This window comes from Cyprinus carpio, unplaced genomic scaffold, assembly GCF_018340385.1.
Source record: "Cyprinus carpio isolate SPL01 unplaced genomic scaffold, ASM1834038v1 S000006605, whole genome shotgun sequence".
NCBI lineage: Eukaryota > Metazoa > Chordata > Actinopteri > Cypriniformes > Cyprinidae > Cyprinus > Cyprinus carpio.
In genome coordinates, this window is record NW_024879249.1 from 270,074 (window position 1) to 293,215 (window position 23,142).

Sequence of the window (23,142 nt, forward strand, 5' to 3'; positions counted from 1 at the left end):
AGACAGCGTAACTCAGATGCAATGACCGCAGCCTTACGAATGTTCATCTGACTGTATACGCTTTGCATTTTAAACATTTCCCATAAATGTACAGCTTCAGAATATGAACTGCTAATTGCATATGATCTTAATCGCAATGTCTATTTCATCAAATATGACACAAAAAGCGCAACAAAGAGCGGCGACAACAAACTGCATTATCTTTTTAGAAGCCAAATCAGGAGATTTCTTCTCCTTATACAAATTGTTTGATTCCCTAGAAACAGAAATCTGATTAGGATTGTCTTTCAATTTCCTGACACTGACAACCCACTAACCTAATTACCCGCTGGTCCCCGTGGTCCTACTCTTCCTCGCAAACTCCGGGAGATCATTTGATGGTTGCTAAGTCGCAGTGAAATCTAATTCCTCCTAACTACAATTTTAATATTTTTATTGATAGTCACAGACGGTGGGGAGAGAGATAAAATTATTTTGAATTATGCTAAAGATTGGATTGAGCAAACGCACCGTAAATATAATTTAAATCTGGCCCAAATGGTTTGACTTAACAAGCTTATTATAACAAAATACCTAAAGGACATAACTTTAGTCCTAAACAAAGGCATATTCTCATTCTTTGTCTTGTCATTGTCTAACTAATCTGGGATATAATGCTAATGCTACTAACCTTAAATAGATTAAATATAAAACTGTGGTCTAGTTTTGCTCATAAGCATGAAAAATATCCATGCTGAAACTAGTCTCAGCTGGTTTAGTTAGTCTCCCCAAACCATTCAAAAACACCAAACTAGGTCAGATAAAACCATCAGGCTGGTTTAAGCTGTTTTCCTTTCTTCTATATTTTGTATATGGTCACATTTGACCACATTCTCCATTTGTCAGGTTTCTCTACAGATCTCGTCGTCCAGGCAGAAGCGCTCCGTGTCACAGGCTACCGTCAGCCATCACAAAGCCGGCGTGAAGATTCAGAGGTACATAGGTGCCTGTTTTAATTAGAACAGTAACTGGCATAATTAAACAGATGCTGGCAGGAATTAAACCTTGGCACTCTCTAGTTTCCCGTTACACCCGAGGCAAGAGGGTCAGGGTGAGGGAGAGAGATAAAAGAAAAAGGCAGATTTGTAACGGATCGGTGTCTCACTGGTTCGATCAGTACAACATGTATCGTGAAATTACAGCTGTACAGTCAAATCAGATCCTACTAGATCAAGAACGTTTTGTTTTTTAATATAGTTTTATCTGCATTGTGAATCAGAGGATGAGACTCATTAGTGCATGTTATTCCACTGGATCTTATGGTAACACTTTATTTTAAGGAACAATTCTCACTAACTAGTCTGCATATGACTAGCATATTGGCTGTTTATTAGTATTTATAAAGCACATATTAATTCCTTATTCTACATAAGCATATTTTAGAGCCATTAATCCTTAAACCTAAATTTAACCACTACCTTACAAACTATTAATAAGCAGCAAATTAGGAGTTTACTGAGACAAAAGTCATAGTTGATAGTGGGAGACTCACAAATGTTTGTCTTCATATTGTTCAGTTAAAAAAGTAATACATTTCACACCAGTATTCAAACCTAATTGGAAAGCCCAACACTGGGCACCAGTTTTTCTGTTTCTCGCAGTAGTTAAATGCAAAAGTAAATTGAGTTATGAATGCCATTTCATATTGATGTTAAGACAATAAGAGCACTGAATGCATCTTTTGGACGATTCCACATGCATGAGAGGAATGAGCGGCTTAAATTGGAATATCTTCAGTGAAACACGAGAGCAATGTATTTCTGAAAGCCAGTGTGTTTTACGGTGTTGACCGCCGCCGATTCACAGCGAGCGGATCTCGAATGTCATTTCTTCAAAGCGAGCGTGGCAGTGTGGGAGAGAGAGAGGGCTTAGGGCCAGAGCGGAAAGCATCTGAGTGTGGATTAACCCTCGGGCCGGTGACTGCGTGAGGGCCAGCTGACCCCGGGCTCCTTTTTCTCTCTTAAAACAACAATCCCCTCTTGAGCAAAGCCCCTGCAAAAGGGCCTGTCCCCACTCCTGTCTGTGGTTCGCTGGGGGTGGCTGGACTTGGCAGGGGCCCTTATTTTTGGTGGTCTCACCTGTTCTGGGTGCCTGTCATCTGGCCGAGGGGAAAGTGTCAGCGTGGCTGGGATGGTTGGCAGTGCCTCAAGGAGCTTAGGCTGACCCGTTTTTAGCTAGGAAATTCACAGGGCTGTGTCCTAAGGCCACGGTGAACTCTACCTTTCATGGCTGCCGAAAACTCCCATCTGAACTGGCCTCGCGTCAGCACTATTTCAAAGAGCCCTGAGTTTGGCAGCTCTTGTGCGGCGTGGCATTTTTCTTCACGCACGGTGACGAGAGAGAAGACGAGGAGAACGCAGAGCTGACATCTAACCCAAAAACACCTGTGTCACGGCTTCTTCTAGCACGGCCGGACCCAATCAGGCACTCTTCCCAAAGACAATCTTTGACAATCCCCCCTACAATCCTGCCAGAGGACAACTGGATGTTGTTCATGTGGATTGATGAACTCTCTGAAATAACTAAAAAAACGGGACCTTTAGGGGTACAGCAGCTCAACCTCAAAGGGACATCTTTACCCCTAAAAGATTCAAAGTAGTACCTTAAGGGTACATATTACTCCTAATATGCACCTTTTAGGGGTAGAAAGGTACAAAGTGGTCCCATTACGGCTACTGCCCCAGTGACATGCCCCTAAATGTAGAAAGTTTTGGGAATGGGGAATTTTTCTTCTGAATATTTATTAAATTCAGCGATTGGAAAACTGTTATAAGAACAGGTTGTTAAGGTAGCAATGTTGTTTTGAAACAACACCAATGTCTATGGTACCTTCCTAAACTGTAAAATAAAAAATAAAAAAATAAATTAAACAACTTTACAGTCCAAACAATAAAAGATTTTTACAAAATTATATACCGCTCAGCCTTACAAATGATTATGTTTTATACCAAGATCAGTCTGAATACTTGATTCTGATTGGCTGGCAGATTCCAAGTCAGTTTAATCACTGTTCTATATTAATGAGCCTATTTAATTGACACACACACACACACACACACACACACACACACACACACACACACACACACACACACACACACACACACACACACACAGATCAGATATAGCACTGTTCACACACTGAAACATTCAGGAGCTCAGAAACTTGTTGTCAGCGCTGCCTTGCAACTTTTATTAATAACATAGCTTAGATACTTAATCTCTACATTATATTCCTCAGCACCAAGGAGGTCAATCACTGTTTCTGAAGTACAGTAAATAAACTCACAGCTTCACTGTTAGTAGAGGGAGACACGTTGACATAGATAATTCACACACACAACTGTCATCTCTCTCTCTCTATTGATTAATTGATAATTAATTAAAATCAACGCTATAATTCATCCATTTAAATAAAAAAAAGTGATATTACTGCACTATTTCATCTCTGTGTCTGATTTGAAGCAGGCAGAATGCTAGAGCTAACGAGCCGTAACTGATGAAAATAACCATAATTTTTACCCTTCCAGTCAAATATTGAGCTGCAAACACTATTAACAGCTGGCAGATGACCATGGTATAAGCAGCATAATGTACATCTAGCTGTGTATTAAACAAATTTTGGCAACCTCCACGTTGTGCATTAAAAGTTAGCCGTGCATTATCCCTTACGTATATAATTGGTCTGAGCAAAATGCAAAGGAAAAGCAGAAATACAATGGTTACACAAAGCAGTGCTGTGCTCAAAAACACTACTTTATTAGGCATCATACGGCGACAGCGCCATCAAAACGTTTCTGAATACAGTCAGTTCCCTTTAGATATGCAATTATCTAGTGGCCTGACTCCTCTGATGCATGAATGGCGTATTTTAATGTCAGAGCTGCACATTACACAGAAAGGTGACGAGTTTACAGGTATGCTCTGAGACAGATCTGTCCAGCGGAAAAGTGTATTACACATCAAAATGGACTCTGTTTACTATCTTAGTTTCTTAGTTTTGCCTGCACAATCATCCACCCAGCCAGAGCTCGCACATCCATACATCATACATCATTTATAATCTTTTTTTTTAATCAGACCCGACCATCCTTCCCTACACAGATGATTTGACTCATGATCTGTTAAATTCAGTAGGTGTCTGCACTTTCTTTAGACTGTGAGCGTGTGTTCTGTGACCAGCCAGTCATCTGTCTCCCTGTAGAGATGATCTACAGCGTGTCGTCCTCGTCCAGCAGTGATCTAGGCTCTCTGGTGGAAAACACATGTTCACGCCTGCAGTAATCCTCTCACCTGTTCAGATGAGGCCTCGAGGGAAACCACCGCCACACACACTCAGATATGTGTCTTAAAGGAATCGCTCACATTAAATGAGCATTCTGTCATCATTTATTCACACTCATGTCCCTCCAAACCCGTACGTTTTGGGCAGAATGTCCGAGTTTATATTTTTTCCCACACAACAAATGTGGCAAGTTTCAAAAAAGACACCACAAATGTATCATAACTAGCTTTGTTTTGGTGTCTTTTTGACAGAATAAATCACTGTCCACTTTCACTGTATGGAAGATTTATGTTTCGTTGTTAAGAACTAAATAACATGAGGCCAGAATAACAATGGTGATTAAAAAAAAAAAAAAAGTTTTGAGTAAAGTAACCATTTATACTTACTGATGTTGTGCATATTATTTCACAAAACATCAAAAAACTGCAACAAACACTCTTCTGATGTCCAAAGCCAATATATCGGACACATATCGAGGCGCATTATGCGGTGTTAATCAGATTAAGGGTTAATTTTTGTCCACCAGACACATAATTCTCTATAGATTTTATGGCAGACGGAAATCAGACGTCTAGATGAGGCTTGAGAATGTGAGAGATGTGAGTCTTGTGGGTTTAAAGAGTCTTTGGATTACGTCAGTGTAATCTCTCAATAGTATCTGCTCCTTTCTTCCCAGCTCCGATTCGCTCCCATTGATCAGAGGAAAAAAACCTGTAGTCCCTGACATCTGAGTCCTCTTATTGATCACTTCCTGTTTTGAGGGAATGGAGCGGTTCAGGACTATGCAGTAAATCTCACGACTGAAAACATCCTGCACTCAGAATACTGAGCCCTACGCGGCTGATAAACGCTTTAGTTTCATCAGCTTTGAAATGATTCTTCTATCATTATTTTAGTAATTTTCTATGTGAATCTCTGTTAAAGTGTAATTTATTTCTGTGATGTGCAGCTGTATTTTCAGCATCATTACTCCAGTCTTCAGTGTCACGTGATCTTCAGAAATCATTCTAATATATGATTATCATTATTTCAAGAAACATTTCTGATTATTATCAATGTTGAACACAGTTGTGCTGCACAATATTTTTGTGGAAACTGATACATCTTATTTTTCAGGATTCACAGATGAATAGAAAGTTCAAAAGTACCACATTAATTTTAGATAGAAATCTTTTGTAACATTATAAATGTCTTTACTGTCACTTTTGATCAATTTAATGCATCTTTAATGAATAAAAGTGTTAATTTCTTAAAAATGTTTTTACTTTTGAATGATTTTGAAACGTAGTTTTTGAACAAGTGTGTGTAGCAGCCTTTTAGTCCAAGACAAATATGAAAATATGATTTTTTTTAACAATTCTGCATTAATATAATTACTTAAATTGTTTATATTTAATAGCACTGTTAGTTATATTAAAACATGCATGTTATGTTTTCATTTCTTTTAATTGTTTTAATAGTCTAATGAAGAGGCTATATATTATTAAGTCAAAAAAAAAAAAAAAACAGAAATAAAACAATAAATAAAACTGTTTTGCAAATCAGTTATCACATGTCTTAAGTAATCCTAAACATAAACCCCTGGTTTCACAGACAAGGTTTAAGCTAGTCCCAGACTAAAATGCATGTTTGAGCTGTCTCAACTGAAAATATCTTGCTCTGATATATCTAAAAATATCTCAGTGTCATTGTTCTGTGTCAGGATGCACACCTTAATGTTTTCTTCTAAGGCACTTATGTAAAAGTTGTTTAAACATCTTCATTTAACTAAGGCCTAGTCCTGGCTTAAGACAAGCCCCGTCTGTGAAACCAGGCCTAAGTCTGCTAGAGATGCTCTTTCTTCAGGTTTGTCTCTGGTAAACACAGCGTGAGGATTGGAGTTACGTCCTCAAACAGAAAGGAAAGTTTCAGACAGTAGATGCTGTCCTGTCCTGTAAAGTTATGATTCGGTGAGATGTCTGCATTCAGCGTGACCTTCGCTCGTCTCACAGCCACTCGGCCACGGGCTCCGGTCGGGACGGTCACACGGTGAGGGTAGACGTAGATGGACGTGACCCTCCGCGTCTCATTTCCTTGTCACCTTGAAAGGCCTGATTGATGTGGCGCTCACGTAGAGTCGGATCGGAGACAGACAGTGACCTTGCACTTGAGGAGGGACGAGGACAGCCAGTAAGATGTCTGTTCATGTCATCCTATTCATTTGCGAAATGTATGAACATACTTTTATGATGTTGGAAAAGCTGGGTGTGCTTTAAACACTAGCATGGGACCAAATGTCTTAAAATGCTACACAGTGGTTGCATTATATTAGGGTTATTATCATTAATTAAAACAAAACTGAATGAATGAATGAATTCCAGTACTTTGAAATAAAATAAAAAATAACTGAAAAAAAAATAAATAAAAGTATTTCAAGCTAGTGCCAATGCAAACATTTTTAATTTTTATTTAAAGTACTAATATAACCAAACATAATAGATTAAAATATAAAACTAAAAGTAATAAAAAACTTTACAGATATTTCAAAGAAAATAACAATATATAAAATAATAATAAAAATTACAAAAACAAACAAAAAAATAAAACTTTAAGTAAAATTAAAATGAAAACAGAAAATGTTAAAATAAAATCTAACAAAAACAAAAGTCTTTTTTTAAAGAAATTAATACTTTTATTATTTTATCCATTAAATTGATCAAAAGTGCCAGTAAAAACATTTATAATGTAACAAAAGATTTCTATTTCAAATAAATGCTGTTCTTTTGAACTTTCTATTCATCTGTGAATCCTGAAAAATAAAGAAATTAACCATTTCCACAAAAAAATAAAAGGTATCATGGTTCTACCAACACTGATAATAATCAGAAATGTTTCTTGAGCAGCAAATCATCATATTAGAATGATTTCTGAAGATCATGTGACACTGAAGACTGGAGTAATGATGCTGAAAATACAGCTGCACATCACAGAAATACATTACACTTTAACAGAGATTCACACAGAAAACAGTTATTTAAAATGTTTATATTTCACAGTTTTTTAAATAAATGCAGCCTTGGTGAGCAGAAGAGACTTCTTTCAGAAATATATATATATATATATAATTCTACAGTATTGTTCACTCCTAACATCTCAAAGCCGCTGAAGTGCAGACACACGCACTGATGTCAGTGTTGCCGTCTGCTCCTTCATCTTATTGTTTAAGCTCCATACAGGTGATTCATTTCTGACAATCCCTCCCTATTTTCTGGGCTCTTATTCCTCCAGATAATATATTTGCATTAATTTTTCATCAGTGAGTAATGCGATTCATTCTCGGTGTCTCGTGCAGTGGAGAGATTCCGTTACTTCATTCAGCTCCATATAGACGGAAGATCTTTCACAGATGGATTGTGGGTGAACTACACACATTACATTACAGACCTGTTTCAAATCCAGCCTGTGCACACATGCTCTTACGATACTCCTGCATTCACATCAGTGTGCATGTGTTCACTGCATTAACATGAATGCAATGAGACGTGAAAAAAAGAGAAGAAAACGGAAATAAATATATATCTGTGAGCGTATTTAATTGTCACAGATTTCCCACATGGCAGGACTTTAAAAAAGCATCCGCAGGAAGAGAGCTGAGATGTTCGGAAAACATTTAGCAGATCAATACGTCGGGGAGAGAGCGTGTGCTCTGGGACAGAAGCCTTTCCAGTCGGAATACTGTTACACTTCTATTAGTCAGGCGCACGGATCGACCTATTCAGCATATTTCTGTCTCTCTGCCCAACAGGCGCAATTATTTAGTGCCGTGTTGCTGCATGCGAGCGCAGCTCGTGCCAACAGCCCCTCAGGTGCACGGGTCCGCCGAAGCACCAGCCAACAACATTTATGAGTCTAACATGGCTTGTGTGTCTCTGGAAAGCTTGGGCTTCATCTGGCTCTCCGCTCAACTCTGATCGCTGTCGTGTGTTTGATGGAGCCGCCGCGGTTTGCACCCTGTGACCGATTTAAAGGCTAACAAATGACATTACAAAGTAAAATGTGACCTAATGAAAGACCTGCTGAGGTGAACGGAGAAACATACTTCACACATGTACGTGAAGGAGAGCGATACACAAGCTCAACCTTAAATACTGGCATGTTTGAAAATGAGAGAAACGTGATTTATAATGAACAGCAGGTACACGCGAGAAGCGTGACGTACAGTAACACTGTGTTCAACAAAAACTATGTTCATTCTCTAACTAAATCTTAAATAATTATAAAGCTAAACAGAAATACACACACACACACACACACACACACACACATTCTTATATATTTATATATATATATATATATATATATATATTATATACACACATTTATATGAAGAGTTCATTTGCAAAAACTATTTTTTCTTTTTTTTTCCAATTATTATTATTATTTTTTTTTTCAGAAATCATGTTTTTTTTTAATTGCGAATTCCAAGTAATATCGGTAGTTGGTTTTTATTTAGTAATAATTAATTTAGAAGTTATTTGTAATTTTAAAGTTCATCAACAACATAAGATACGAGAAGATTTTCTCCTTATTATAAGACACAATAAATCTGCTTTTACTATTCTAACTCTGTACGACTATGTGTTCAGTCTCTTTTAGAATCTGAATTCATGAAGTTAGGGGTGCACCGATCCGGTCCTCAGTATCATTATCGCTCCGATACTGCAATTTTCTGCCGGATCGGGTATCAGTCAGACGAGACGGATCCAAATCTGATATTGTGTGTATACTATTCTGTGTTACTGTTGATCCTCATGAAAGGCACAAAAACAGTATCAAGCACCATAAAGTTTTCGTACACTACATTCAAAGTTGAATTGTTATGCATAAAAGGACTTTATCTTGCTGGAGTTTAGTGCTGTTTCTAAATCACGTTACCTTCTACTATTGTGTCTGTTTAAGATCACTACACTGGAGTAGAGAGCACTATGAATTGTTTTTCACGCACACAGTAACTGAAATGTTAATACTGTTCAAGGAAAAGTCTCTATCGTACAGATATAATACACTACGCATCAGTATCTCATCTCTTTGTGCTTTGATCTTTTCTACGCGGAGTGATTTGACTCCATGTTGCTTTAAGCGTGTCATTCTGTGCACGGGACACACATAAACACTTTGTGCCGCTCCATATAGGAGCCTTTCATATTATAATACTTTTGCATAATGAAAGATTATTAATAGCCTTTCTTGTTCTGTAATTACAAGTAACGCGAGTTACGTAATCAGATTACTTTTTTCAAGTAACTTTTATTTATTGTTTTATTTCTGTTTTTTTTGTTGTTGTTGTTGTTGTTTTTAAGTAAAGTAATGCATTACATTTTAATTTACAATAAGATATCAGAGTTACTTTTTCAAAAAAAGTAACTCCAGTTACTTTGTTACCTCATGTATTGAGTGACAGCTCTACTGTTGAGAGAAATCAGGAGTGAGTGCAGAGCGTTGTGTGTGAACATGATGATACTGTAGTTCTAGACTAAATATGAACATGTGTTTACTCATCTCACTTACACAAAAACATTCAGTATTCCTCAAAATGAATAAAAGCAGAGAAATACAAACTCAGAAGATGAAGCAAACCTGTGATAATTAAATGTTAAATAACACAAAGATCCTACAAGTATTTTATCCGATTTTGTTAACCATTGTCTTTACTGCTGACCTTCAATGATCCAATTCAACTATACGAATAAGCAAAAATAACTATAGATAAACTTACAAGCAAGCCAAGCACAGATGAGAAAAAGTAACGCAAAAGTAATGTAATGCATTACTTTCCATAAAAAGTAACGAACGCAATTAGTTACTTTTTTAGGGAGTAACGCAGTATTGTAATGCATTACTTTTAAAAGTAACTTTCCCCTCACCTTCCTTCAGCATGCCCACTTTCAAGCACTTCATGAAGCGGCACGCCTGACAGGACTTGCGTCTTCTTTTCGTGATCTCGCACTCATTGGTGGCCGGACAGCTGTACTCGATGTTACCTGGTGAGAGACAAAGAGGAAAGAGAAAAGTGAGGTGCTTTCCACTCGCAGGACGTCGCTCCCGTCTGCCCCTCCAAAAATAACCCAACGAAAACAAGCTAATCCAGGAGAGTTTTACAGCGCGCCGCCGCATCCATCAAAGCGATCAAACGAATGCTCTATAAATCACTTTATTTAAAAAATCATCTTTTACTCAATTTGATAAATTGCCTGTGGCCGTGAGACACTACAGAACAGGGACAGCGTGTGCTGCAAAGATGAAGAAACATGAGCCAACAAAACAGATGAGACAGGATTCAAAACAAAAGATCCCGGCGTGCTTTCAGTGCTTTCATTCGAATCGCACCTCGCCAAATTACATTCACAAATTCAGTGTGCATTTGTGCACGCCGCTACATAATACCTGACCCAAACCCAGGCCGGTTCTGTTGCTCGTTCAGCTACTGATACATTATTCAAGCTGAGCGCTTCAGAGCTTCATACCTGCACAATAAAAGAGCCATTTGAGTGGCATTGTGCGAGTAACAATAGGCAAAGTGCTTGATACACTCGGCCATTCTGCTTGTGTCCATGTACATTTAACTGCGGCGAGGCATTTCAATTAGGACATGTATGGGTAATGGCAGGAGCGATGGCTAAATGCAGAATGACAGTCGTCAGACAGCGCTCTTGTTCTCGTGCGAGCGTGTGGTTTGAATGTCTATGCGGACGGCGCTCGCTCAATTTATTCAGGCTCGTCTTGATCACTGAAGACGGTGTGCTGAATAAAAACAATATGCTCTCTGACATATACTGTACGGCTGAGAAAACAACACTCGCTACAGGAAGACGACGGGATTCACCTCTAGAGCGGTATCTCTGTGACTGTGTAACTTTTATATAGTTGGTAAAGAGTGTTGTTTTAGTGCAGTGGGATAGAGTTAAATGGGTTGGTTCTGGCAACCCACTCGTGGAAAGATGCACAGATTTAATGCATTTTAGGTCTTCTTATTCATAACAAAATGTATGTTTTCAACTAGGGTGTATTTAGTGTAAATATGTCTGTCATTGCAACCCTAAATAAATAGCTCACTCAAAATGTTTCACTGATTTTGTGCTTATTATGGCCCTGATTTATATGCTGCAATTAAATATATTTATTTGATATAATATTTATGTAACTAAATCATAATAACTAAATAATTAGAAAATTAATCAATATAAAAATAATTGAACGGCATGAAAAAAAAGAAACCTGTGAAATATACAGATTTATTCTTCTTATGCAACTTTTAATGCTATTATAGTATTTTTCACTAATTCGGAAACTGCTGGGAGCTCCTGTGCATCCGCGCTCAGCACTGTCAAAATAAAAGTCCCTTTTCCGAAACTTATTGGCCAAACAGAAAAACATATCGGCCAATGACAAAATGAAAAATTATAGACTACTACTCAAGTCAAATCACAATTACTATGTTTCTAAAGTGCAATACAGATTGTTTTCAGAGCAGATTCACAGTAAAAATAACATTGTTAATGTTGCAAAATTCATCAATTATGAAACAATTTGAATTTCAGCTGTAAAGCAGCTTAACAGAAGACAATAGTGTCATCATTCAGATCAATAACAGTGTCAAGTGTTATTATCAAATCGATAGCAGTGTTAAGGGGAAACGCATTACAAGTAACGCAGAACGTAATCAGATTACCTTTTAAGTAACTGGGAAAATAACACATTATTTTTACATTTGCCACGAAACTGAGTTACTTTTTCAAATAAGTAACGCAAGTTACTTTGTTTTCCCATTTACGTGACATCTCTCTTGTCCCTGTGTTGTGAGAAATCGGGAGTAAGTGCAGAAGCACTTCCTTTAGCCTGAGGCTTATTAATTTCTCTTTTTGTGTGAAAGGGCCTTTACATTTGCCAAAAATAGAACTTGTGTGTTTTTGTTACTTAAATAGAAACAAGCAACCCCAGTCCAGGTGAAAAAAAGTAACGCTATAGCAACGTAATGCACTGCTTTCCACAAAAAAAGTAACACTTTTAGTAACTTTTTATGGAGTAAGGCAATATTGCAATGCATTACTATTAAAAGTAACTTTCTCCAACACTGGTCGATAGTATCACTGAATATTAATTGTCTTTTAAGCCCCAATACAAATTGCATTTGTTATAATTTACACATTTTATATTAAGTAGCTTCACTGTCCAGTAACATGTAGTGTCAAAAGAACAGCCTGTCTGCGGTTCAACTATGTTTTTTTTTTGATAGATTTTTTTTTTAGGTTGCTTATAATTTATGTAATTTTTTTTTGAATTCTTATTTAATTAAATATTTAGTAATTTACATTTCACACTGGATTAGTGTGTGCAGTCGGTACAGTTATACTGTAAATCTATTAATGAACAGGCCAGTAGCGGTTCTAGTTGAAGCTTCTCCATTAGTGTTCTTCTGCTTTGCTCTCTGAAATCTTCCACAAACGCTTCCATCCCCCATTCCCAACTTATGCAATTATGTTAACATTATTGCACAGATCAAGCAGAGGGTCCCAAGATGTATTAAATAATTAGACATTCCCCCTTTTATCTGGGTTATACAAATCAGTATGCAAATGTAGCAGATCTCTTTGGGTTTGGGGTAAATAAAGGTGTGAAAATGAATGTGATAAAGTCTGATCGCTCCTCTTCCTGTTTTCCCATTTGTTGTCACGATCAACTAAACAGCGCTAATCAAACACATTTCCTGTGTGTTTCCAGATAACAGACGCTTTTGATTCACGGTTTAGAATGTGCAGCGCCTCATTCCTCCTTCATCCCATCATATTTTCTGGAGAAGGAAAGGCTGAGACTTCCTATTCTGGGATGCATCCCTGCGGGATCATTACAGCCGGATGCGTCTTGAGTTGCAGTGTTGGTTAGCGTATCTTGGACGTCTGATTGGCACTCCATCAGGAGACTGACGGCTCTCATTCCCTCTCAGATACGCTGCTAGCCTCACGTAAACACACTTCTGACTATCGGCATAAGGTCTGGTCCACGTCACAGATTATTCTGACCTCAAAGCGCAGCAGAGAGGAAGAGGCCAGAATAAATTACATTGAGAACTAGGCCTTGTGCTGATAGTGACTGATATGGTGAACAACCACAGCTGAAATTAGCAGAAGATATTAAAAGGCTGATCGCTATTTTTGGATACCTTGGTTGGGGCTGCACGATTTGATGATTTTTTTTTTTCTGATAAAAATTGTGATAGTGATTTATGATGCAATAAAAAATGTGATTATATATGACTATAAAATATAATAATAATAATAATAATAATAATAATTATTATTATTATTATTAAAATATTAAACAAATTACTATTATAATATTCCATTGTAAAAAAGAATATGTATTTTATATTTAAGAAAAATAATAACATAGTAATATTATTAATTTTGATTTAAGGTATTTCTAATATCTATGGTTGTGCAATTTGGGGGAAAATTGGATTTCGAATTTCAGTGATTTAGAATTTTTTATATTTAAGTTGTTTTTATATGACTATAAATATTTTTTATTTGTTATTTTTATTAAATACAAAAAAAATACTATTTAATATTCCACTGTAAAAAAAAACTGGCATTTATTTATTTTTTTATTTATTATTTTTTTATTTAAAAACTATTTATTTTTTTATTAAAGAAAAAAACTTATAACTGTAAATTTACAATCGTAATATTTATGGTTGCGTGATTTGGGGAAAATCTAGCTGTGATAAGTGATTGTGATTTAAAATGCAATACAATGTTGTGATTCTATATCAATATGATTTAAAATACTACTAAAAAACAAAGATAATAATAATAATAATAATAATAATAAAATACTATAGTACTAAACTATGAAATAAACTATAAATTATTATTATTATTAAACACAATTACTATTATAATATTCCTCTGGATTGTATTTAAGCAAAGATAATTTTTTTTAATATTATTATATTTTTTTTAGTATTATTTTAAAGTTTAAATGTTATCATTTATGACTTATGTCTTAATTAAAATGCAAAAAATACCATGGTTCTACAGCCAAAAATAACACATTTGTGCAGCGTAAACATTATACGGAACTTATGACTTATGTATTAATTATAATGCAAAAAACACAAAACTACCAAAATATAATCATTGCTGTTAATAGTGTTCACCGTCTGTTTGATTACATGACTGCTTGATTTTTTCCCATTTTTGCCATATGGACATCAAAGTGAGTCACCACTGATAAGCTATTACTAAATATAATGTAGAAACTTTAATTTTCTGTAAAGCTGCTTTGCAATGATTTGCATCGAGAAAAGTGCAATACAAATAAACTATTTTTTTTTTTATTTATTTATTTTATTTATTTATTTTAAAAGCAATACAAATAAACTATTTTTTTTTTTATTTTTTTTTTAAGAAATTTATTATTGAAAGCATGTCTAGCTCATATCATATAAAGATTTTATTTGTAAACAAGAGGCAACATTTAGAAATGATGCAACATGGAGGACGAGCATGCGGTCGCTTCAGTCTGCTCAGAATGGATCCACTCAAATCCTATAAAAGTTATATTCTTAAAATAAAAAGTCTCGGGATTGGAGAAGACAAATAAAGATGTGTTTTTTTTTTCTTCTCAACATTTATCTGCTTTAATTTCTTTGATGGTTTTTCAGGACCGGTGCCAGACCACGGTTTGGGGAGAAGCTTGGGTCAAGTAAGTAAATTACAGTAAAATGAAAGGTCTCCCTCATCAAAATCTAACCTGACTTTTACAGGCTTACTGTCAGCCTCGATTACTGCATCGAAGAAAAAGATGGAGCTTTCATACACTTTTACACCTGTGTTGAAAATGGCTAGCAGATCGTGCTCAGGACGAGGCCGACGGAGGTGTTCGGGTTGGTCATGGCGGTCAGGAAGCATCATGTGATCAGAGATGACATTCATTTAGACTGGCTCTGACTGATGCAGCTGTCAGCCTGTGCTGCTTTAGAAAACAAGAGTGACCAGCTTAGAGAGTCAGAATAAAGATGATTATGAGTTTACAGCAGAAGTGAAAGACTGATTTCTGATGACTGAACATGTTTAGTGAAAGCAAACTATAAAATCATAAAAAAAAAAAAAAAAAAAAAAAAACATGCAAAAGTAACTTTTCTAACGTTTGCAAAATGATAAAATGTTTGTATAGCCAAGAAAAACAAAACAAAAACTTTTTAAATATCCACAAAGCTGGATATTTTCATAACTAAATGGGAATGTTAGCACAACATTCTTGGAAGATATTTTTAATAATATATTTATATATGTTATTTTTATTATTTTTTTTTTTTTGATCAAAATATATTTTGAATATATATGTTAAATATATGTTGTGAACACTGAAGCTCAATTAAATATATTTTTGAAATTGAAATTATTTTTAGTTTCAAACTTCATATACCAATGTATTTCGGGGGCAAGAAAAAACATTTATAAAAAGAAATATATTTTAACATAATTTTTTTTGGCCTTTTTTTTTAAAGAAAAGAAAAGAAATTAAGGATTTCAATATCAAATGCAGAATTTGATCATAAAAATTATAAAAATGTATTATTGATTTGCTTGTTTACATGTCAGGTTAAATTCTAGATCGGTTTATATTTTTCAGCTGTTTATGTCCTCACGCTGAAAAAATGAATCGTGTTAATGTGTTTATATAACTACACACATTGTCGACTCGTTGAGCAAAGTCGGGTTATGCATGTAAACAGACTCAGTGTTTATTCAAACAAAAGAAAAAGAGTGCTAGAGTCTCAAACACTCGCCTGCTTCCTGCTAAGAAATGAAAGGTTAGACATTAAACACCTGAAGGCAACACTGGAATATCTAAACATGTATAACTGTTACATTTGTCAGAATTGTTTTATCACTATATGGACTAAAATCGCTGCAGTTCACGTGCTGTTTGCTTGTTCAGCGATGTAACACTGTAAGGAAATTTGGTTCTGATTTCATGTAATGATCATTAGCATTAGCACTCAGTATTAACATGTTTGAGATACTTTAGTTACTTTTTGATGATTTTTGTTTGTGATTTGTTTTAATTTTTTTTAGATTCTTTATTTTTTTATTTTCAGAATACTACAAGATTTTTACTGTTATAGACTTTATTAATCACATCTGAACCTCATCTCGCGTGCCTCTTTTTTAGTCTTCAGTCAAAAGCTAATCTTCTGCCCTAATCTTGAGTATCTCAACCTGCCCTCTTTCTTCCACTTGTCTCTTTCTGCCTAAAATCCTCCCTCGTTCATCCAGAGCCGTGCGTCTGCTTATTATGCCATTAGTCGTCCCGCTCCGGCACGAGACAAAAACCAGTCCCTCTTCAATCTAAAGAAAGTCCTGGGTTTCTTCCCCTCCTTCCTGGCCGCGGCTGAAATTACCCGGCGACGCGTGCCTGCGTTTCTAATTGCGCCGGCCGTCCCCGGAGACGAGCCCCTCCCCCCGGCCTAATGAAAAAGCCTCGGCCTTAATTACTCCTGCTGAACGCTGATTGTTATTGACAAAACTCCTGTGGCTCGGACAAACGGCTCTAGATTAGCTCCATTACAGGCAGCGCTCCAAGAGGAAGAACACAGCGATAGAGGGGGAAATCACCATCTGACAATACAGAGTGAGGAGGAGACGTCTGAGACGCGTCGTGTAACTCTCCTCCTCTTAATTGTGCGACCCGTCGTTCTATTCAAAGCGCTCGTTTATTCGAGTGTCTCGTCTTGGACGCTTTTGTATATCTGTCAGTGTTTAAAGCCAAACACTAAATATGTGTTTGAGGGACGCCGCGCGTGTTTCGCCAACAGTGGGATTTTTGGACGACTGCGATTGTTTGTCTTCACAAAGGTACATAGACTGTTTAAAGCCGATACAACGCAGCCAACATCAGAGAGCGTGTGTTTAAAGAGCTGACGGTCCTGAGAGCTTCTGAACTTCGAGAGTGGAGTCATGTTTGTCTTCGCAGAGATTCATAATTCATGCCGTATGTTGAAATGAACAAATACAGCAGGGATTTAACCCTGTAAAATCTGACATATAAAATAATAGTGAGAAAATAGAACAGAGGCTTTAGACAAAATATTTAAAACCAAAAAGTCACAAAAATATCACATTTGGTTCATTAATGGCTCATATAGTCTGATACAGTGAGAATATGGAGAGAAAAAAAAAACAGCTCAATTTTATTCAGAGATGCAAACTGAGCAAAAATATGCAATTTAGTAAAGTAAGATGAAATTGTGATAATGATAATGAGATCTGTATAACAGTAGAGCATGCTATGAATATCAGTCTGTGCTCTATATCTGCAGTAATGTGTCTCAGTAAGATGAGATGTAAATGATCCAAACATATAATGCAGTGATTGAGAGATGAAGAAATAAAGGCTCCTCAGAAGATGTGAGATGTTCTGGAGGCTTGTGAAGATCATTCCTCCGCTGAGGAACAGTGAAAGTAAAGCTTCTGGAAACAAATGCTCCTCAAAAGATCCTGATGATCAGATTTGAGACTCTAAAACATGATTGATGGAGAATCAAGTAAAGTCCAGTAAGTGTTCATCTGGAGATATTACTGCAGTTATTCTGACCTTTACTTGATCAAAATCAGTCAAGATCTGACACCAGAAGCAGCAGCTGAAGCAATTACACTAAAAGAGCTTTGACTGGATAAAACACTCTAAACTATCAGAGACAGAAGACATGGAGCAGATTTTGTGCGAAACAGGTTTAACAGCAAAGGTTTGATCGTGTTGTTGATCATTTAGAAATTTGCCTTAAAGAGTTAACAACTAATCGCTAAAACTCAACAAAAATATTCTTATCAGTGTGTGCTATACATGAGTTAAACCTCAGAAACCTCATTAATGCGTTCACACGTTTATGCATGTGTGCCATTGGGAAATATGGGTTTTTATGCAATTGCTCGATTAATGAATGAAGAAATCAAGTAATAAAGTAACACTCTTAATGAGGGAGGTTCCTACATGCATGTTGCTAAAGGTTTATGAAAGCAGAGCAGTGTGACTGGTGTCGGTCAGACTCTCTCTCTCTCTCTCTCTCTCTCTCTCTGAGCCGTCACACACACACACACACACACACACACACACACACACACAACACACACACACACACACACACACCACAGACACACACACCTCACACACGCACACACACACACACACACACATCACACATACGCACACACACACACACACACACACACACACACAGTCCATGTGATTAGTATTTGGTTCAGAACACACTGTTCCTCTTGTCTGTGCCAATCCAATCTGACAGTGTGATGGTGCATGTCTGTTCTGACCTGAACATCATGCACCTCAGAAATCTCTGTATTACAGCGCTCAGCTTGAAACACTCACAGCACTCCACAGAAAACACGGTTTCTGTCCACAGAACCCAATAACCTGTCAGTCACAGATCATCCCATCCATATTCAAAATGACATAGTTAGCTTATGCTTATAATGATTGTATGCATGCTTGTACATATACAATGTGAGCTTTTAACATAAATAATTACTTTATGTTATTTTTGATTGTTATATAATAGTCAAACATTACATTGTGTATATTAAGATACTGAATAGAGTCAGCGCACACAAAATAGAAAGCACTTTTTCAGTATCACAAGCTCAAATCTGATTGGCTGATTTTACATAACTTCAGATTATCAGTATGTGAATCGATTAAGTTTTAATTAACCCCATGGTTTTCTTTATTTTTATTTATAATTGCCAATACCTTTGTATTTCAGAAGTGTTATGAGTCTTCAGTTTCGCTACTAAATGAATGAGTCAATGATTCAGTGATTCACTCATAAAGACGAGTCACTTGCTTTGTTTCTGAATGAATCAGGAATTTGAACAAATAAGTTGAATGAATGATTCAGTGACTCACTCATTAAGACAGTGACTTGCTGCCACCTACTGGCTTTTAGTTTCATATTTAGAGTACCATTATATATATATATATAAATAAAATATTAATGTTTCTATGTTGAATCAAAATAGTTCTTTCTAAAGCAATTTATTTATTTATTTATTAATATTATTATGATTATTTTGTAATGTCTGTTCAGTGTCTTTCTCACTTTGATCTTTTTGGGGGAAATTTTTTTGCCAATTTTTTATTTCATTTTTTATTTTGTGATTTCATTTCAGTAAACATTTATTTCAAGCAACAATTTATTTTTTTTTTATTTATTTTTTTTAGAGCACACTGGTCTTACATTTTGGTAAAAACCCAAATCTGGTGGGTTTTTTTATAATATTAAAAAAAATCCTGCCCCTAAACAGAAAACAGGCCTAACTGTGATTACTTGCTTTACATGGTCTCTTTCAGCTTTTGGACGAAATGAGAACTAATTAAGACCAGATTTTGTCAGTGTGAGACCCTTTGGTTTGTCCATTTCTTCTGTGCTGTAGTGAGAAGAGACGGTGATGTAAAGATGGCTATTTCATCTGCTCTTACTGCCTTCTGGTCAGTGTGGTCATCTTATCATATGTCTCTGTAACAGTAAACCTCTTATAGGCGATCAAATGGATTGATTACTGTAACGTCACTGCTGGCGCCACACCATACATCACCATGTCCATGTCATGATAATGTCAATATCTACATTGTCTTTCTATTGACAGCTGGCCATCCACGGTTCATTGTTTCTCATTCTCACATCATGAAATGAAATACGTTTATAGTGCTATAAGTCTGAAAGTTTGCTTTATATGAAAATATGAGAAGACGTGAAATATTATTACAGTTTGGAATATGTGTCCATATTTGCGATGTTTTTGTTTGATGTGTTATTATTTATTATGTAAACCAGGTTTTTTTAATGCTATTAATATTATTTATTATGTAAACCATCCAATGTGTGTGTGTGTTCATAATATTACTGTTTTAACTGTATTTTTGGATCGAATACATGCAGCCTTGGTTAGTTATTCAAATGTTTGACCTGTAACGTGTACAAAGCAGCACATGCATATGAAATACCTTGTATTGTTCTCTTGAAGAAGGCCTTGCAGGCTTCACAGGAGGCCACGCCGTAGTGGTACCCCGACGCGATGTCTCCACACACCAGGCACAGGCGTTTTGGGATGGAGTTGAGCATGTATTCACACTTGATGGAGCCGGGGTCCTCCAGTAACGTGCTGGAACAGTCCTCATAGCGTTTGCGGCAGGCGCTCCCCGCCGCGCCCAGCGGCCCGCCCGCCGTGAACATGGGCGGAGAGTCCAGGCCGTTGGAGTGGCTGTTGATGACGCTTGCGTAGCCGCCGCTGGCGTCCGAATGTGCGCCGGGACTGGGGTGGCTGGCCGTGTCCACCAGAGAGGACGGACTGGAGGGCTCGGTCTTGATGTAGGAGCCACAGCTGGACGTCATGTGCCTCTCCTCAGCAGCCATCCTGTTCAGCAGCCTGAAACACACACAGCGGCGTGAGACGCAGGACGCAAATGCTGTTGATGCCAATAAAGCTGCATTTAATATAAGATCAAAAGCACAATTAGGCGCAGTACTCTTCCAACAAAATCCAGACTGCAACCCAATTTACACTGCACACGTGTAAGAACAGGGCTGAACAATAACAGTTAAACTGATTATTGGGATTATTTTGTTCAAAAATTATAATTGTGATAATTACGAGTGTAGTCATTTGAGAAATGTATTTTTATATTGTTGCAATCACATAAGCAAAACAAATCAAGAGAACATCAACATAACATCTAAATGAACTGTTTTTACTCAAGTCAGAAATAATATTTAACATCAATGATACCTTATATATCAATTTGTATATATATATATATATATATATATATATATATATATATATAGATAGATAGATAGATAGATAGATAGATAGATAGATACCGGTATTTTATAGGTTAAATCAGGTACAAATACCTTTTTAACCCTAATAGCTATTCCAAAAAAAAAAAAAAAAAAAAAAAAAAAAAAAAGGTTTTAGTAAGGGCACGCAACTTTGCAAATTATGTACGACTCTCATAATACACATTATCAATTATTTATGTATTTACTTACTTGTTTATTTATTTGTTTGTTTGTTTCGAGGATCAAAAGAGAGATATAATTATTTAAACAAAAATGTAACAGGTTTCATGTTCGGGTCATTTTGGACTCAGTGACAGGTGTCAGAAATACTGTCTGTAAAATCATCTAAAAATGTATATTAATGAAATTTAAAAAAAAATAATTCTGTCAGTTTTTAATTAATAAAAAGGGGGTAAATGCAATAGTAACATGGTAATAACAGTAACATTTAAAACCTTTTTTTTCACAATCACTCATTGATAAGATGTTGCTGATCAAATATAGTATGGTTTAAGTTTTATTAATACATTTAAAATATTAAATTATGATGATTCTTCAGATTGCAAAAACAGTATACATATATATTTTTTTTTTATACTACTAATTCCACATTTTTTTTCCTTCAGTTAAAAAACGGCACAAAAACATTGTATTGTGACACAGAGATCACATAAGTGCATTTATTCAGCAACCACAATCACAAACAATATAGTCAAGATCCATGTGCAGATTTACTACAGTTCATCACAGAGAAGGACCGATTGCAGGTTTAATAAGTAATTAATGGGCAGAAAAATTTATAGATTTAAGAGAAGGCTCTGATTGGTGGATTTAAACTCTTGACATCTGGCAACCCCAGGCATCAAAGCTTTAGTGGATGCTTGTTACTGGTGCAAGATAACAGCAACGCCAAACGAAACAATGTTTTCAGGATAAATAATTAGTACAATATCACAGGCAATTATGCTTATAATTAGGGATGCACCGGTTGACCGGCCATAAATCGGAACCTGATGCATGAGGTCGAGCTATTGCACACACTGGTGGAGAATGCGGGCATTGCAGTCTTTGGTTTTTTTTCGGCCGATTTTTCCGGAAGTGCGCCCGCGTGCACAGACTGCATTGTAATCATTCGCTATCATGTCATTTGTGTGGAAGTATTTCGAAATCTGTGCGCAGGACACGGGCAGCCGTTCAGCACTGGAAGTGCAGAGCTGCATGTCTGAGGCACAGATAGCAGGAAGCGAACAGCCTACTGAACAAAATAAGAGCCCCTTTCCTGCGCTCACTGAAGATGCGCGAGCGTACTGTACCTGTCCACGCGGTCCGCGCACTGCACAAGCGGATACAGTGAAGGGATGTTCAGCTCAACTTCTCGCGTGTTGGATGAGAAACCAAACGGACTAAAATGCTTTTTTTTTTTTTTTGTAAAGTAGAACTTGCATACACGTTTGAGAAGCCATAAGTAAACGTCAGTTCTGTATAGGGTGATTATTTTTATTTTACCTTAAAATTACATCGACTTCATTTGATTTAAAAATCACCTGCTATAGCACACTGAAAAAAAGTGTTTTATTAATCCAATTAAAAAAATTTAGAGTAATGATTCACATCTATATATATTTTTTTTTAACTTGAGACAATAGTTATTTTTCATTGGCTCAAGTAAAAAAATATAGATGTGGATGTTTATCATTTTTTTTTTTTTTTTTTTTAATTGGAATGATGAAATTTTTTTCTTTTTTTTTTTATTAGCAACATTATTTGATTTTAACATTTTGGAATAATTTATTTATATAGCATACTTTTATTTAGTCTCACTGGTAAAGACCTTTTTTTTTATTTAAAACCAAATTTAAAAACTAAAACAAATACTGAATGCTGATTAAGAAACATCTTCTTGAATGTGTGTTGA

General features: G+C 36.1%; 1 protein-coding gene across 2 annotated transcripts in view; it reads right to left on the reverse strand.

Annotated features, from left to right (window-relative positions):
* esrrb (estrogen-related receptor beta) overlaps positions 1-23,142 on the reverse strand; it is a 73,095-nt gene that overhangs the window by 29,280 nt on the left and 20,673 nt on the right. For both annotated transcript variants that reach the window (XM_042754865.1, XM_042754864.1), the window contains exons 2-3: positions 20,390-20,811; positions 10,228-10,344 (exon numbers count right to left, since the gene is read on the reverse strand). In XM_042754865.1, the coding sequence (XP_042610799.1) occupies positions 10,228-10,344; positions 20,390-20,798 (526 nt within the window). In that variant the 5' untranslated portion in view covers positions 20,799-20,811. The remainder of the gene's footprint in view (positions 1-10,227; positions 10,345-20,389; positions 20,812-23,142) is intronic.